The 16,528-nt window shown below is 44.1% G+C and overlaps 3 protein-coding genes across 4 annotated transcripts in view; all 3 read right to left on the bottom strand.

Moving 5' to 3' along the window:
* The window catches only part of LOC120795523 (signal-induced proliferation-associated 1-like protein 1), a 33,610-nt gene extending 25,686 nt beyond the window's left edge, over positions 1-7,924 (bottom strand). Inside the window, exon 1 of one of the 2 annotated variants that reach the window (XM_040137488.1) lies at positions 7,692-7,924. The gene's annotated coding sequence lies outside the window, so the exon portion shown is untranslated. The remainder of the gene's footprint in view (positions 1-7,691) is intronic. The other variant, XM_040137489.1, reaches the window with a different exon arrangement.
* Positions 7,925-9,885: 1,961 nt separating this feature from the next.
* Positions 9,886-11,336, bottom strand: gpx2 (glutathione peroxidase 2). Its single transcript, XM_040138021.1, has 2 exons — positions 10,614-11,336; positions 9,886-10,438 (listed from the first exon to the last, which is right to left on the bottom strand). Exons 1-2 carry the CDS (start codon positions 10,833-10,835, stop codon positions 10,085-10,087), a joined length of 576 nt encoding a protein of 191 aa, XP_039993955.1. The 5' UTR covers positions 10,836-11,336; the 3' UTR covers positions 9,886-10,084.
* Positions 11,337-11,443: 107 nt separating this feature from the next.
* On the bottom strand, positions 11,444-15,837 carry LOC120795828 (ras-related protein Rab-15-like). Its single transcript, XM_040138020.1, has 8 exons — positions 15,701-15,837; positions 15,167-15,453; positions 13,364-13,424; positions 13,197-13,257; positions 13,022-13,099; positions 12,733-12,822; positions 12,544-12,609; positions 11,444-12,409 (listed from the first exon to the last, which is right to left on the bottom strand). Exons 2-8 carry the CDS (start codon positions 15,375-15,377, stop codon positions 12,251-12,253), a joined length of 726 nt encoding a protein of 241 aa, XP_039993954.1. The 5' UTR covers positions 15,378-15,453; positions 15,701-15,837; the 3' UTR covers positions 11,444-12,250.
* Between the last annotated feature and the right edge of the window lie 691 nt (positions 15,838-16,528).

The following is a 16,528-nucleotide window of genomic DNA, read 5'->3' as shown; positions in this document are numbered from 1 at the left end:
CAGAGTAAGCCTGCGTTGCTACTCACACGTCTTATGCATCTAGCACACACAGATACATCCTGACTGTTCCACTGGATCGATGTCACATCCCCGCCGGTTGCATCAGTTGTGGAACTGTAGGAAAATTTGCACCGGGATAAGCAGAGCGGGTCACCAGGCGTCAATCGAAATGTCAATTCGATTATGGTATTTTGATTGTGCGAATGCTAGTGCCTGCGATGAGATGCTTCAGGGTTGAGCTTGCACCACTGGCCGCTTGAGGCTGAGGGCATCCATGCAGCCTGCCAGAGAAGCCTGCTGTGTGTATGTGTGTGCCCATCAGTGAGTACTGGTCACTTGCGCAGTGCCAGACGTAGCTGGGCCCATGCCAATACAGCCATTTACTCCTTTGGCTCATGGCTACTAGCAGTGGAAATAAAATGGAGGCAGTCAATGATATTCCTGAAAATCATCATGCTTGAAGACAACATGCATGCATTACACAGGCAAATCTTTATTGGATATAACAGTCATCTTCCCCAATAGTTCCTACTTGAAACAAACAATGGAAAATATTTTAGCCCTGCTGGTGAGATCTTAGGGCTCAGAGGATAATAATGTTGGTCACTCGAGTAGGTCAAACTACTTTGGTATGCCAGGTGGGAGGAGCAGCATAATCTAAAGGGGTATTTGTATTCTTATTTGCTTTTCAAATGTCTCAGGTTGGTGAGCCTCCCCGTCTGAACAGGATCGGGATGCTTGAACCCTGATATACTCGCATGAAAGCCTAGTTTTCTATCTCTGTTACTGTATTTCAAGCACAAAGAGTGAATGAGTATTTTATTTATGAGCGTGAGTATGTGTGAGCAAGATGCAAGCGTGGAATGAGGACAGGGTCAGGGGGAGAGCAATAAGCTCTTTATGTACAACTGTGTACGAGCAGCAAGGTCAGTAGACAGTAGCCTGACAGATTCTCACAGCAGAGGTGGCAGTATGACAGATGAGTGCGATGTTTGGAAGCCGTCCACTGCCCTGTCCTCTCACATCCTTTGCCTGATTACAAGGGTAGCAAAAATGCCAAATCCCAGAGGACATAGAGGAAGAAGGAATCCTGATTGGACCACCCATAGCACAATACAGTAAAGTACATTTCTATTAATTACAAACTCAGAAACAATTAAATGTTTTGAGAGAAGATTATGGACACAGCTTATGTGTCCATGCAACAACAACATTGTATCTGTTACTGAAACACAGACACATTAGCCCGGAAGGAAAAAAGAATGAAAATATTTGTCAACAACAAAGAAAGAGACAGCTCTCGAGGAACTTGAAACCGACAAAAAGCACTTACTGTGTTGTTGAAACTGCATTTTCAGAATGGAATACTTTAGGAATGACATGTAGGTTTGTTCTGCATTTTGACAGGGCTGTCTGGACAAGTTGTGGCGAGGTGATGTTATGGAAGAGGAACAGTTGTAATGGTTTGATTAGGCAGTTTGGGAAGGGTCAGGACCTGCTGAGCAAACATGAGAAACATGAGCTCCACTGCAGCAGCAGCACTGACCATAGGCTATCCAAAAAGGCCAAAGGCCATGTTGTCAAATCTATCGTACGATGCTGCACACATCCTTTGGAGTTTCAAGCGAGCAATTGCTGCTTGGGAAACAAATACACCTCTGTAGAAATCAGTAGAGTAGAGCACATAAACTCATTTGATTACAAAAATGAATAGGGCAGCCATGGTGTGATGGATTTCAAATGTTTCCCCACAGACTAATATCACTGACAGAGGAGCATGAGAGTGCTTCTAGGAAACAATGGGATCCTTAGCTGAGAGAGCAGCAGTCAAAATGAAAACAACAGACCGTTCTTGTAGGCCAGAATCAAGGTTAAAGCTTGATTAATATCCCCTCACTTCGGCCAAATAGCTGCTCTGCTGCTACCAGACATTATTTGTGTGTCTAGTGCACTAGATTTACTCTACAATTTTTTAATTAACCCTTTTAAGTTTACAAGGATGGAGGCATAAAAATAAAGACAAGTTTTTGCCAGGTAAGCATTTTAACAAGGGAGCACAATGGGCTGCAGTCCTGGGGACAGAGGGAAAGCTTTAGTACGAGTTGACAGGAGGAGCATTGAAGTGTGTGTGTGAGTGTGTGTGAGTGTGTGTGTGTGGGGAGGGGGGGGTGGGGGATTCTCAGGGGGATTCTCTGGAGATGCCTGGATGTCCCCTACAGCTTGGAGGGCAGCCGAATTCCCCAACTGTGGACTCAGTGGAAAGCTCAGGTGTGCCTCAGTAATCAGCATTATTTATCAGAAAAGAAATGGAAAGTAGTTTCCCAATGTACTGTTCAGCATGTGGAAAGGTTTGATGAGGTCACAAAATGTCATTGATTTTGGCACGTGTCTAGTGCATAGCCAGAGCACTTCCAGTCCAATTATAAACAGTCAGGCCGCAGAGTTAATCAGTTCATACAGAGTCATTTGGACTGTGATAAGTCAGCTAGTGTTGCATAACAGTGGTGCCCTGCTAAATCACAGTCTGTGCCAGAAAAATCACAGTGCTAACCTGCACAGTGAGCTGCTGCTGGCTTGCAATGCACTGCACTTACTGGCACACTCCAGCCGGCTCTGCAACTTTGGTTTATCCTGCTCCCTAAGCCAGTTCCATGCAAACCACATCTCATTTTAAGCAGCAGCCCGGGGTGCACTTTTCAATATGTTTGTTTCCATTGAACACCAAGAAAAGAAAAAAAGAAAAAAAAAAAAGAAAAAAAAACCCCAATAATGTTAAAATACATAACAGCGAAAGTCTTGGTTCATGGATGCAGAGTGAAGCTAAATGCAATTAACACGCCCCTTTACATTCCCACAAGGCAAAGACGAGAAAAACATGCAAGTTTTGACTGGAGCTTTCTGTGAGCCCTTCGTTTGCATCGTTCAGAGTGTTTTCCTCACTTGTATGGGTTATTTTAACACCTGATTTAGGTTTCTAGGGTTGAATTTTCCATTTAAAATGAGGCAAAAAGTGAACATTCAGGGCTTTACAGCAAACCAGGATGATTAGTAGTAAACAGCCACTGGTGACTTCTACCTAATCAGCTTTCAAGGTAAGTTTGAGTACCACGTAAAAACAACACCAACTTACATTCTCCCGAACACTAACGTTAATGATAACCATGCTGAACTAGGCATTCATTCTGTAGAGACATAATGCAGAAACACAACACACTCCCTCGCTTACATCAATATAACCTGAAAGAGGCAGCTAGAATATGGTCAGCAAGTTGTGTCTCATGTATTATACAAGCACATGCCTAAATGCATATTTATAAACTCAGCTTTCAGTTTCATCAGTGTTTCTTGTGTAGCAAAGCTGTAGGCAGGGTATCCAGGAATACATCAATGAAATACACAGGAAACAGGCAGTGAGAGAGGAAAGGCTGGGAAAGCAGCCATGTTTGTTATTAGCCAGCCCTATCTGCCCTTTGCACCTGGAGCAACAGAGAAAAAAAGACGAGGGCCTGATTCAGCAGACAGTGTACTGTTATACACTGTATCACCTAAACCTTTAGAATAACCCTGGGTTGTTTCTCTGCTATATTAATAAGGCTGAGTTAATAATACTGAACTGCATGGACATGCTACATGAAAAGTGTATAGGACATTTTGCTGCACACTTCACTCAGTCCACCTGGAACTTCTATTTGTTTAAAAAGTCATCTGAATCTCGCTAAAGCCTTTGGCTAACAGTGGTCTCATTCTTCCCTCTCAGCTTTACCAAGAGCAAAGCAGGAACTCACAGGGTGGAAATTGATTCCCTGGTTCCAAAGCAAAGGATGTGGAACTTTGGAGCAATACGAGGTTGGATTTTTCGAGTTTAAGTACAGGAAACAAAGCGCAACACAAACTCCAGCAACAGTGCTTTCACTATTTCACTATTTAAGCAGTTTTTGCTCAGATAGTGTTCCTAAAGTTGTGTTTTTAAACAGAGTGCTCAGTAGAAAACCTCACTCAGTGTACTGTTGTGCCAGCATTCCTGTTTTACTACACATCACATGGTAAAAGCTGCTCCTGAAAGTAACGAAAACAGTTATAAGCATGAACAGGAATGAGGACAAGCTGAGCAGACCTGTCTACGGATTGAGATCTCTTTCGAGCTCAGCCATGACCAAGCCCTCACGCATTCCAGCTTCTCAGATTTCTGTCCACGGGAGGGACAACAGCAAAACCTCTGTTGGTTTTCGTATGTGGAATGATTTTCCACCGCTGCCCACATAGGCTCTGCATGGGGCACGGGCCTGCAACTCTGCTTGATGTTTTGATTCTTCTCCGAGCAGAGTTCTGTAATCCATTCCAGAGGGAGTGCGCGGCCCAAACAGAGAGACAGTGTAGCAACTGGTAGACATGTCGAGACAACACCGTGCACGTCATCACTGTGTGGCACCGGAGATAGCCTGCAGCAACACACCATCATCAGAATTCCAGATGTCATTATGGAAATTTTTTTTCCCCTTCTGACTTTCAGATTTTTTTAAACCAACTGGTTGTTCGTCAAACTGTTTTTTGTCTTCTGTCTTACAATTTCTGTCCCATGTTGTACTATTTTCAGCACATCTGAGGTTTGATGGGAGCAGAAAAGGGGAATTACACAGTGTCTGATCTCTGCGTGACTGTGGGTTTTGGTTTAGGGTTGAAAGTTGGAAGAAGGATGACAGAAACCATTCACAGAGAGGCTGCTTAAGTTCAGGGACATGTAAGCAACAGACCACCAAATTTAGACCCGGCCTTCAATCAGGTACAGACCTGAGCCAGCAGCGACACTTTGCACCTGTCCCCTTGATGAACTCCAGTATCAGCGGGTCCTACAGAATGACAAATAATTACAGTGTCCGAATCGCCATTGCATTTTTGCAAAGTCAAAAATTCCCCAAACTTTGTGGCAGGTGGGGTGAAAAGGAGGGGAATTTTCCTTTGTCTGCTCGCATTTGCTCTGTGACAGCGCACTGAAAAGGGGATTACATCATCACCATTGTAGCTTCCGAGCCCTCTGCTTTCCCCCATTTGTTGATATACAGTGGACCGTCCGATCCAGACAAAGACAGAGCATTCCGACAGTTTAGCAAGCAGGAAACGCAGAACCGCAGTCGCATCTCATTACAGTCAAACTCATCAACCCCATCAGTCACCAGCAAAAAGACGCTCACACTGGAAAAAAAAATAACGCTGGGGGGGCCATGTCCTCATCAAGTCATTTGACTTCTGATTATGGGCTGACAGTTATTGGTCAGACGCATGTTAAAACTGATGGAGCTTCCCCTTTTTTTCTAAAAAAAAAAAAAAAAAAAATAAAAATAAAAAAGTGATATACCGGTATTTCATTCTGTTACTGAAGGTCGTGTCAAAATTCAAGAATAGATGACTCATTTTGGTCTTTGTCACAGAATGAACAAGCCTGAAGAAATCAGCCTTGTAGCTGACATTGGCCATGTTGGTAATCCTGATGATTCAGGCGCCGTATCTCAAGGTCTGTTTAGTTTAGTCATCTGGTCTGTCATCAGTAACAGGGCAGTGAGAGGTGACGCACAGGGGCACAGACTTCAAAGCAGCCAGTCAGGTAGGTGGTGCTGCACATTCCCAAAAGGTGAGGCCAAGAAGTCTGAGAAATTATGTAACCTTAAAAGTTTTTCTGGGAAGAATCACCACATCACTGTAAAAAGACACTGGATAAAACTTTTTTTCACCCCCAGGCATTAAAATCATTAAATCAATAAAGAATAATGCACTTTGAACTTGCAATTAAATCATAACAATAATCTCATTATTCATTATATAACACGAAGAGTTAATTTCAGCATTTCATGATGGCCACTTAGCATAATTGCAGCCCACACATTCCAGACTGGCAAATTATAAGGCCGCACAATGCTCCTCTTGTTGTTGTCTCTTATCTTTGCTCAAGCTATTCCCTTCGAGCCAATGCACAAGAGACAATAGAAACATAAGCTCAACTCGGCAACAGGAAGCATCCCTCTGTGAATGTGCGGGCACATTAGAAACACACTAATACAACTGAAGTATACTAACAATTGTTATTGTTATGTGAGAAGTATGATGCAAAAGTGAAAATAGAAACACTGTCCTTCAGTAACACAACAGGGGGAGGACTTTCTATGTTGATAAGTAACATGAGAAGCAATGGGGTTTTTTTCCCCCCAAGAAACAGGCATGTTTAGTGGATGCATTTGGACAAGAAGTGCAAAAAAAAAAAAAAAAAAGAAAAATTTTTGGACTGATTTTCTCAACGTCCTGCTTCTCATATGGATCTCACACAGACCCACGCAGGTCCATCTTATCTTAACCTTGAATGGTACTTTTTTCTGTAAACAGCATGAAACGCCAGACTTGTTGGCCCGTTGTCACAGATTAAAACAGAGCGCGTATACTTTCCCCAATAAATCGGCTGCATTTGCATTGGATTAATTCTCTATGAGAAAACCCATCAGAGAAAGCAAGAAGCAGTCCAGTGTGAATAATAGCTACATTTAGAACAAGCAAACGGAACAAAGCCGAGATTAGACTCACTATTAAAAACGGCAGTGACCTGTGTGATCAGTCATGCCCACCGCAGGTCGGCTAAGCCTATCAAGAATGCTAAAAATCTGTGCTCCTTCCCCAAAGCTAAACTCCAAAGCTTCCTTTTTTTTCCTTTCACCTGACTCATGCCAACCACTGATACTGCATCAGGCACTATGATTCAGCTATCGGGGAGCCCAGCGATTTTTAATTTCCTACCTGCATAGTTGTGACTGGTTTGTTACAGCTGATATTTGGTAAATACTGGGGACAACACTAAAAGTGTCTGAACTTTGCGAGCCTGGCACTGTGGGCTGTTTGTTACTATCTAAACAAACCTCTGTTTGCCCTGTAGCCCTGCACTGCCAGATATTTCCTATTCTCTCCTGTTGCCACCACTGTGCTGATCTGTATTCTCTCTCTTTTCCAAAAACAGCCTCCCCGTGCCCATGTTGGACAATAAGGGTGGTTTTCGTGTATATTCTGCGCATTAAGCATTAAATAAATCAGCAAAAGGAGGGTCTGAATAGGTATTGTCTGATCACAATGCCAGCTTGTTGAACATCCAATAGGGTCCCCGACGACTGGACACCCTGATGTACACAATTCAACATACAACACGGCACATCATATCACCATGCAATCAGCCTGGCCTAATCTGTTCGACCAGATGCTGAACCAGGCAGGCTGTAAACAAATCAAGAGCTCAAATCAGGCAGATGTGGCACGAGGAAATCCCCCCCCCCCCTCCTCGTGTGGCAGCAACACGGGGTATACCATGCTGACCAATACTGGTTTTCGGGTGACACAAGGAGACATCCATGCATCCCACACGTAGTGGTGTAGTATGCGCGGTGCCACCTGTGAATCGTCCGTAGGAGCGATGCCCTTGACACATGCGACGACGCGGCCCCAGTGATAGTTGGGTGCAAACGCTTCTTACCCACCAGCCCCATTAGTTCCAAAGGAAAAAAAAAAAGAAAACCCACTGACTGCGCACTGGCTCCACACCGCACCTCCTCACGGCACAAAGATGTGCTTTGTCCTCAGACGGCCGACAGATGTTGTGTGTAGGCACCTCGTACCGCGGACACAAGACCCCGACCACGACTAGCGCCGCGCTCCCGACTCACCTCCTCTCCCGTCCTGCCCCAAAAGCCTTTGGCTGTCACACAATACGAAGCGGGTTTTTCCTCTTCTCGTTTCAACGAGCTGGTATAAGTCCAAGACACCAAAAAAAAAAAAAAAAACTGCGCGCCGCTCTTCCTTACCTTCGCGGGAAACGCGCTCGCTTCGGTTCAAACCGAAAAACGCCCCGGCGTCTTCCTCCGAGAGGCAACTTGGAAGTTTGATAGAAAGTTACGGGCTCGCCTCGCTGCGCTATGCAGCTGCTGGAGGGATGAGATCATTCAGGCAGCCTCCCCTCGCTCACGGCCCCGGAGTCTCGCGAGAAGGCTTCGCGGGGAAAAAAAAAAAAAAAAAAGCAAACGTTACCCTGGCAACAGTGCTCACCTGTAGACGCAGAGGAGGGAGAACGAGGAGGTCCCACTCTGCTTTAAAAACCCGGGTTGAAGGCCTGCTAGCATGCAAGCTCTAGTTTCTCAGCCCGAACTTTTACTTACTTCCTTTTCTCAGTAGGCCCAGCTACATACCCTTTTACGCTTTGCCGTGTTTAAGCCAGTTCACATTCTAATAAAGTTTATTGGGTGTTTCTGTTTTATCGTTGCGTAAATTTGGTCTTTCAACTCACAACCAAGAAATTTACCCCCCCCCCAAAAAAAAAAAAAAATTTTTTAAAACATTTAAAGTTGGATAATATAAAAAACATCCGACAGCCAAAATGAAATAGAATTCATGCGTTTTTCCTCGTGTGTTCAAAGCAAAATTAACTTTTACAATGCCATACGATGCTTATTGTGAAAATATCTTGCTTTTTTTTTTTATTGTTTAGCTATCATTTCTGTAGTCACATGCAGGATCAAGAGCAATACAAACGAAAATCAAATGTATTGTCCAGAGCTGGAGTTCGAGTTTCTGTGACATTTACACCAAAGTTCAAATAATATGAAGTTGTTCGTTTTATTCTATCACCTTCATATGTTATCATCCCACGGTTATTTTCGAGAATGGAATAGAGTGGTTCATCTCAAACACAGACGATCTTTGGCGGTACTTTCCTGCAAGCAGTGCAGAGAGGGTGGGGGACTGGCCCCTGGTAGTCCTCCGCGCATAGGCTACATTAGCCACCTGGCAGCGGGGCACTGACCAGCAGGCCTCTGGGAAGCACATTCATCAAATTTCCTCATGTATCGTGACACCACAAATATTTCAATTCGAAATGCAAAGATAGTGAGTCGGGCTATAACCACCACAGGCACTGCAAGTGGAATGAAAGCCCATCCTGAGTCCGGTGACTGAGTTTCACTGCTGCCGCAAATGTCCCCGGAGCGACCTGCCAAAGACATTAGGCCGGTGGCCTGGCCTGTGTAGCCCGTGGCTCTGACCTCATCGGCTGATGTGGATGCGAGCGGATGTGCAGAAAATCCACCGCTAATCTGCAGATCCTGCACACAATGCATCCTGTGCACAGAAAACGAAAGATGGATAGGAGCTCATTACACAGCAGCAATTCGGTTCTTTTCTGAACGCCCGATTTCGGGCACCTCTGTGTGTCACTGTGGCACCAAAGCATTCCCATGGCTGTACGGGGTACTGGTACCAGCAGTACCAGCAGGCGTGTAGATGGAGTGAACTAATGGACAAAGAGGATCCCAGCAAATAAAGAATGATTCAGTGGGCTGGAGGATGCATAATGCGGTGGAATGGCCCGCGTGTTATCTTAGAGAGCGTTTTAGTGTGCACTGACAACGTGTATCACAACTGCATATCCCCCCTACTGTAATCCAGGCCCTGGTTACTATGCCTACAAAGAGCTGTTTCAGACATGACATCCTTTTTTGTCAACCTGCATCAGAGGCACACGTCTTTTAGCAGGTGCCTCTCAGTATGTATGACACATAAATACACCAGTGAGAGAGAAATTAGTTTTAAAAAAATATATATTTAAGTCGAGTGCAAAAATTTTGTGAGTGTGTGTGTGTGTGTGTGGTGAATGCTAATTCATAAAAGCATGAGAGAAGTTGCCAGGTTGCATGATCAACTCAGTTGCACCATCTGCTGGCCAGGGCAGCACAGGACCAGAAACTAAAAGCGCATCCAAAATGAGATACTTTGCACTTCAAGAGATTTTTTTATTTTATTTATTTAAGTACACCCACATTTGTTTAAACCTGGAACTATACAGAAATATTCCTGTTCTCTTTCCATGACAATACGCTCCCATTAAGTTTTAAAAAATATATTGAATTTATTCATCCACTACTGTTAAGCACTTATAAGGCCTCAGATAATATTCCCTCAGCTTTTAAGAATATTACCCTCATTTAATAAGGCTTAAAAGTGTGGAGGACAGCATATAAGCTTTGACTTTAATGGATGAGAAGTCATTAAGAGGTGGAGGCTATTCTTAGGTCTTGGTTAATCTTAGCAGTCTTTGAATGTCAGGCTCGATGTCATTGGTGGGGAACTTCTTGCTGTATCTTTTAAAGGGCTCTCCTTCTGGCCCGATGAGGAATTTCTCAAAGTTCCAAGACACGTCCGTCCGGCTGATGGGACTCCAAAACAGAAATCTGGGGTCCTGCATGAGGGAGCTGGGGTCATCCTCGGGGTAGGGGAGCTTGTCTTTCAGATAGGCAAAGACCGGATGTGTGTTTGTTCCGTTGACGTCACACTTCTCGAAGATGGTGAAGTTGGGCTGGAAGCCACCGCCCGGACGCACATGCTGCAGTGACCTCAGGATCTCACCATTGGAGCAATTCTCCTGCAAGACTCATGTATACGTTTTCAGAATGACATTGATGGCAGTTGTTCCAGCTGTTTATATACTGCACAGCAACACTGTAAAGGCTTGAGACACAAAGCTTGCCTCTAATTTGGTTGGTAACGGAAATGAAAGAGATTATACTGTTGCTAGGCAATAACACTGTTCAACTGACCTGATATCCAAACTGGTTACAGGGAAAACCCAGGACCACCAGCCGATGGGGGTACTTAATCTGAAGCTGGTTGAGCTCGCTGAAGTCCCGGGTGGTTGTGCCTCAGAGCGAGGCCACATTCTCTATTAGGACCACCCGTCCCCTGAACACGTTAAAGTCCACCGAGTCTCCCTCCAGCGTGGTGGCCTTCAAGTCGTAGAACGTTTTGGCGATGAACGTCATCTCGACTCCCGTGCTTCCACACTGGAGGCAGACGGGATCTCAGCGTGTGACCGTATCCAACCGCTTGGTCACCTGACTCACTTGGGGCAGAAAGCTGCCTTTCATGGGTGTCAAATAGCTCTGCAGGAAACTGATCCGCACCTGACACACAATACTCTTTACAAGATTCAGATAGATTGGTGCAATTGTTTGTAAAAACCACACAGGTACGTGATGCAGTTTTGTGAACGATTAATCGTAAGAATTGCGTTATCCTGTTCAGAACAGGATCAGTATTCCTGTCTCTGAACCCAAAAATAGTGTGCCTTCAATAACTGGAATTCTTTTAAACTCTTCTAATAATCACAAGCATGTATTTGTACTCAAATCTAAGTGCTGCGTTGGAAAAATAGCATGTATTACAGCATGTATTTGTCTTTATGGTATCTTTCTGACATGTATCAGTTTTCTCAGGCATCAAAAATTTAAGATGTGATCTCCTGTCTTTCGCAGCATGTGATGAAAAATGAATGAATCCACCGTTTGAACTCTCCGTGGACCTAACTTCACTCTCAGTCCACATTTAGTGACTCAGCAAGGATCAGACACCCAATTAATTACATTTAAATGTGAAATTTAAATTTATTTATCCCCCAAACACTGTGCATTGCTAGATTTTTCCCCCATCATTCTTAAATTTCAAACATTATACTGAAAATACAATGGCTGTGGCACCTCAGCAGCCCCTGAAAACATTATATTAAGCAGCAGTAACAATGCTTCACTGCACAACTTACAGTAAGCAATGCAAGTCACATTCATAAAGCAAACGGCACATATACATTCAGGATGGTGAATAAACATGTACTGCATTCAGAAAAGTCATTGAACATGGCACAACAATGTCTCCCTTGAGGAAATAAGTCCATCGTGTAAATGAATCTCTCTCTGCTTGGTTTGAGTTTCGAGCTGTAAATAATTCAGCTCTGTCCTCCGTCTACCTTGATGTAGCGTCTAGACTCACTTTGATAGGCAGATTTCTTTTATATGAAATCACGTTAGCAGTCAATTTGCTGATGAAATAAGAAGCAACAAGAAACGCGACGGAATACAGTGAACCGACAGAGCAGATGTGTGGTGCATTTTTTCCAAGGAAAACGGAGAAAGCATGCGCACTGATAGGTCTGCGGAAGCAAACGGACTCAGCTCCCCTCATGAACTGTGGGCTCTTCACTGGCTACAGGGCTCAGAGATCGGGCAGCAAGACTGGCCCTCTGCTGGTAACTGCTGCTAACTACACTTACCACCATGTAACTTCCCCGAATGACAAACAGTGAAACCAATCAAGCACAGCTCCTGTCCAACAGGTCACAGTACCTACGCGGGGTCAGACTGGGGAACAGACGTCTTAAAGGTGTCAGCCAGGGCACTTTTTGCTAACAGGCACAACTCCTCTGAGCGTTGTCGTCAGTGCCTTGACTCCCCTTCTCTTCCCCCAAAGCCGCCTTTTCTAGATAATCATCCAGGGATCCCAACAAGTTGTCCTCGTCTCTCTTGTGAGCCTGCAGCACCAGTTTTGTCACACGAGTGAACGACTGGAGGAAAGGGAAAGAAGGACAATACATACAGAGACAAATCCAAAAGAAAGTCACAGGGAGTTCCCCACGATATTGGAACAAATTTCCGATGTGGCTGAGCAGTTTCTTGGGAGATGCACCATGTCTCCTACCTCACTGATGTTACTGCTGGTGGAGGCACTGGTTTCAAAGAACTCCATCTCATAGGTTTCTGCTAGCTGCAAGATTCAGGTGATGGTTATGGTTAAATAGTTACAACAAAGACTCATTTATTTTTTGATTACACTCGCCCATCCATTCTTATAACAAAATCAAAAAGACAAAATAAGGCTTCGTCGAACCTTGCTTCCTTGGACCTTTGTCACCTGCCTCCTGTGCTCCTCATCAGACTTGTTTCCTACCAAGATCCTCTGCACCTTGTCTGGGGCATACTGCAGAACGAACATCAAACAAACAACAAAGACAAGGCAGACAGGATGGGGATAAGGGACTTCATCATCTTGTCACTCACACTAAGCCACTGGGTGTGCAGCAGGCATCGACGCTTCAGTTAGCGGTAACACAAACACCGGGTGACTGTGGAGGGCAACAAGTGCAAGGGAAGTGAAATGGGAGCGCTTATGGCCTTACTTCATCCACATCACTGGCCCACTTGGCTATGTGCTGAAAGGACGGCTCGTTTGTGATGTCGTACACAAAGATGATACCCTGGACAAGAATCCACAGAAAAGGGTTAAAGAGCGAGTAGTTGCAGGAGCCCGTGAAGGCAACTTGACTCCTGTGACTGTCTGTGAGGAGGGATCACCTGTGCCCGCCTGTAGTACTGTTTGGTAATGGTCTGATAACGCTCCTGACCAGCCGTGTCCCTGCACAGAAGACAAACACACGATAGACAAACACACTTCTCACACAATATGCACCTCAGCATACTATAACCGCTGTAAAAAAAAAAAAAAAAGTCATTTAACTTACCATATCTGTACGCGCACCTTGATTCCATCTATCTCCAGTGTTTTCATTTTAAAATCAACTCCTACAAAAACAGAAAACAAGGTCAAACTGGTCTCACTTAAGCAGCTTTGACAAAATAGTGAGAAATCCCGCTTTGTAGTATTTTACATGGGCTATTGTGTGTCTGCGAGCACTTACTGAGTGTTGCTCAGAGACACTATTTTCCTCTAATGAATCGTCTCTTCGCCACTGCATAGTGTCAGGTTTTAAATCACGGTGTCTAAACACAAGGAGGGGGCCGACCGATGTGACCTACAGGGGTGTGTTGCCTGCTAGGTGACAGGACGTGGGAGCTAAGGAATGTGACCGTCACTTCTTTGGCTCATCTCAAAAGCAAAGGCAATATACAGTGTATCTATTCTACATGCTACATGCTGTACATATTAGATGCTTCAAATGTACAGTATATGCTGTAGTATTCCAGATTTTTAAGGTTAATTATCCTAACTATACAATACTACACTACACTGTATGCGGTATATCATTTTCATTAACAAGCCATCTGATGATTATTTTTCCAATCATCAAATCAATCGTTGGTCACAGATGTGTCGATAGATAACATCATCACTGTTGTCTGTGTCTGATGTTTGGCTCCCAGGGAGACTTCTTCATATTCACAAATTCAAACCGAGTTTTTCGCAGTGACAGAAATCTTTGCTTCTCTGGCGTATTTTCCCTTTTAAAACACAACCGGCGTTTCAATTGGTACTCTGGGCCTTTTTAATGTAGAGTATACAGATTCCCTAGAGACACAAAGCCTTTTTAAACACCTCGTGGCTATTAAAACATGCCACTCCTGCTTCTCTTGTGTGCGTTTATGCAATATATGCACGTCGGCGCCTTCTTGCTCCCACAGCTCTCGGAAAAAAGACACTGCACTTGGGTGAAATGGGGATGCAGGTCTGGAGGGGCGAGTGAAGCGGGCTGAAGTTTGCCAACAACCAACAATATCCGGAAACTAAAAGCAAGGGACATTTTATGCACCGTGCACTCTCTCTAATAACTGGTCTTAATCCGATGCTAAGCCTTCCCACTCTGCAAGCTGACAAACCTTTTACCCTGAAGCAGGCTCCACTCTGTTACAGTCACAACAAAGTACAGTATATATATATCCCCCCCATGGAAGTGTATGCTGACTATTTTCTTTGTATATCCGGGCGCAGTTTACTCCTGTGGGTAAAACAGCCCCCGCACTTTCATCAGAGTCATTAGTCCCTCACACAGCCAGGAAAGGAAGCAGCTGTGGTATGAAGCACTAATGCGCTCATCAGTCCACACGTTACCTTCTGTGAATATAAATACAGGAGAAAATACGAAACCCGAGTTACTACTGGTTTTTTTTCCTGTTGACCGTCCTTTCCATTGTGTCTCTGACACAGTTCGAAGGGCTGCTTTCTCAAACCTTTTTCTACATCCTTTAGTGTCTTTCTTAGGCTCACACCTCGGTTAGAGAATGTAGTCATCTGAGCACAGAGCAGAGCAGTCTGGCTTTCTTAGTGCTGACATGTTTTTCAGTCAGTTTCAGGGCTGTTATGACCTGAGGCAGTTTGCACTAATCCTACTAACTAAGCAGGCCTTCTTATAACAAATGTGTGTGTGTGTGTGTGTGTGGGGTTACAGTCATTTCCTCTGAAAATTCAATTAAAAAAAAAAAAAAAAAAAAGTGGGAGGCTCGCCATTCATTCTGTAAAATGTATTCACTGATGTTTACCGGGTTCAACCTGTGGCCAACACAGAACCAAATCTTGCTGGACGTCTTACCGATGGTGGAGATATGTGAGGGGTCAAATTCACTTTCCGTGAACCTGCGCAACATGCAAGTCTTTCCAACTCCCGAGTCCCCGAGCACGAGCAGCCTGAACAGAATGTCGTACCTTTTAGCCATGACGACCAACACAAAGCAAAACACAGACAAACTACAACAGCGGAGAAAGCGTGGCTCTCCCATCAAACTCCTGGCTCGTGTCCTCATTCACCGCGTCGCCCCGTGCTGCCTTCAGGTCCCCTCGGAAGCGCCTAGTTCTGAGCTCCGAAGTTGCACGGTCGGTCTGAAGTAACAGCAACGTGGACTCGTTTACAAAAATAAACTGTGTATATAGCTTTTAATAGACCAATAGCAGGTTATTTTATGGGTTAGAGAATTAAGTGTAACTATACAGACAGTTAAAAAGAACGTAAAAGCATTTACGACAGTGAATAGCCTACATACATTTAGTCCAAACAATGTCATAAACTCATCCCATAAGCCATCGGTTTTGTCGCTCCTGACCTACTTTCTGCTTTACACTCACTCACCACGTCAACTCGATGATTTCAGTCGTATTTTTGCGTTTCTATGCGTTCAGCTAGCTCAGACGTGGACAATTTCCTGCGGCCCGCGAAGGCAGCATACAGCCCGCATCCTTGAGGTGGCTGCCTCCTGTAGTGGGAGTGTCAGTCGGGGGGACATCACCCGGTGCTGAGACTATAACCTGGATATGACTGAGCCCAGACTCAATGCTTAAACAAACAATAGAGGTAGAGCTGTGGCCAGGTATTAGACACACAGAGATCATGAAGCAAAATCGTCCCAACACAACTCCACCCACCTAAGAACATTTTGTCTAGTCACCATAAATCTCTTTTCCCCTTAATATTGTTTTTTTTTGTTTTTTTTTTAAAGATCCCATTTTATTTTATTCATCTAACTTTCCATTTACGTTTGGTTGGAAATACCGAATCCCTGATTAATTGTCATTTATTCATTATTATTATTTTTGCCTAAAACCATTCAATTTTAAAAACTAAACTTGTCAAGTGATGCGCCAAATTTCATGAACTATTACTAAGGATGTGACCTGTGTCGTCAGTGGAAGCCTAAAGGCAAATAAGAAGTCCTGATAATACCATAATCTACTTCATTTCTGAAACTGAGTAGCAAAACAAATAATCTGAATCCTCTATTTCTACCACTGACACCACAGTTCAAATACAGTGAGGTGATGTGATCTAGAAACATTTAAGGCTTTAATATCCTCCATTGTTTCTGTAAATTATCCCTCTTGATTGCTTTAGCCCCACTGGCAGCTTCCGAAATTTTATTATACATATTAGATTATTTCATTAACTGGGGTTAGAGACGAG

This window comes from Xiphias gladius, chromosome 10, assembly GCF_016859285.1.
Source record: "Xiphias gladius isolate SHS-SW01 ecotype Sanya breed wild chromosome 10, ASM1685928v1, whole genome shotgun sequence".
Lineage (NCBI taxonomy): Eukaryota > Metazoa > Chordata > Actinopteri > Istiophoriformes > Xiphiidae > Xiphias > Xiphias gladius.
The sequence above is the reverse complement of the archived record's forward strand: the minus strand, read 5'-3'. Positions and strand labels throughout refer to the sequence as shown.

Excerpts from the sequence above, each read along its gene's own strand:
- LOC120795828 (XM_040138020.1), bottom strand. The coding sequence starts at position 15,377 with ATGAGGACACGAGCCAGGAGTTTGATGGGAGAGCCACGCTTTCTCCGC. Across the intron at positions 12,610-12,732 it reads CAAAGGTCCAAGGAAGCAAG|CTAGCAGAAACCTATGAGAT; the intron begins GTTCGACGAAGC and ends TGAATCTTGCAG. Across the intron at positions 12,410-12,543 it reads CCAGCAGTAACATCAGTGAG|TCGTTCACTCGTGTGACAAA; the intron begins GTAGGAGACATG and ends CCTTTCCTCCAG.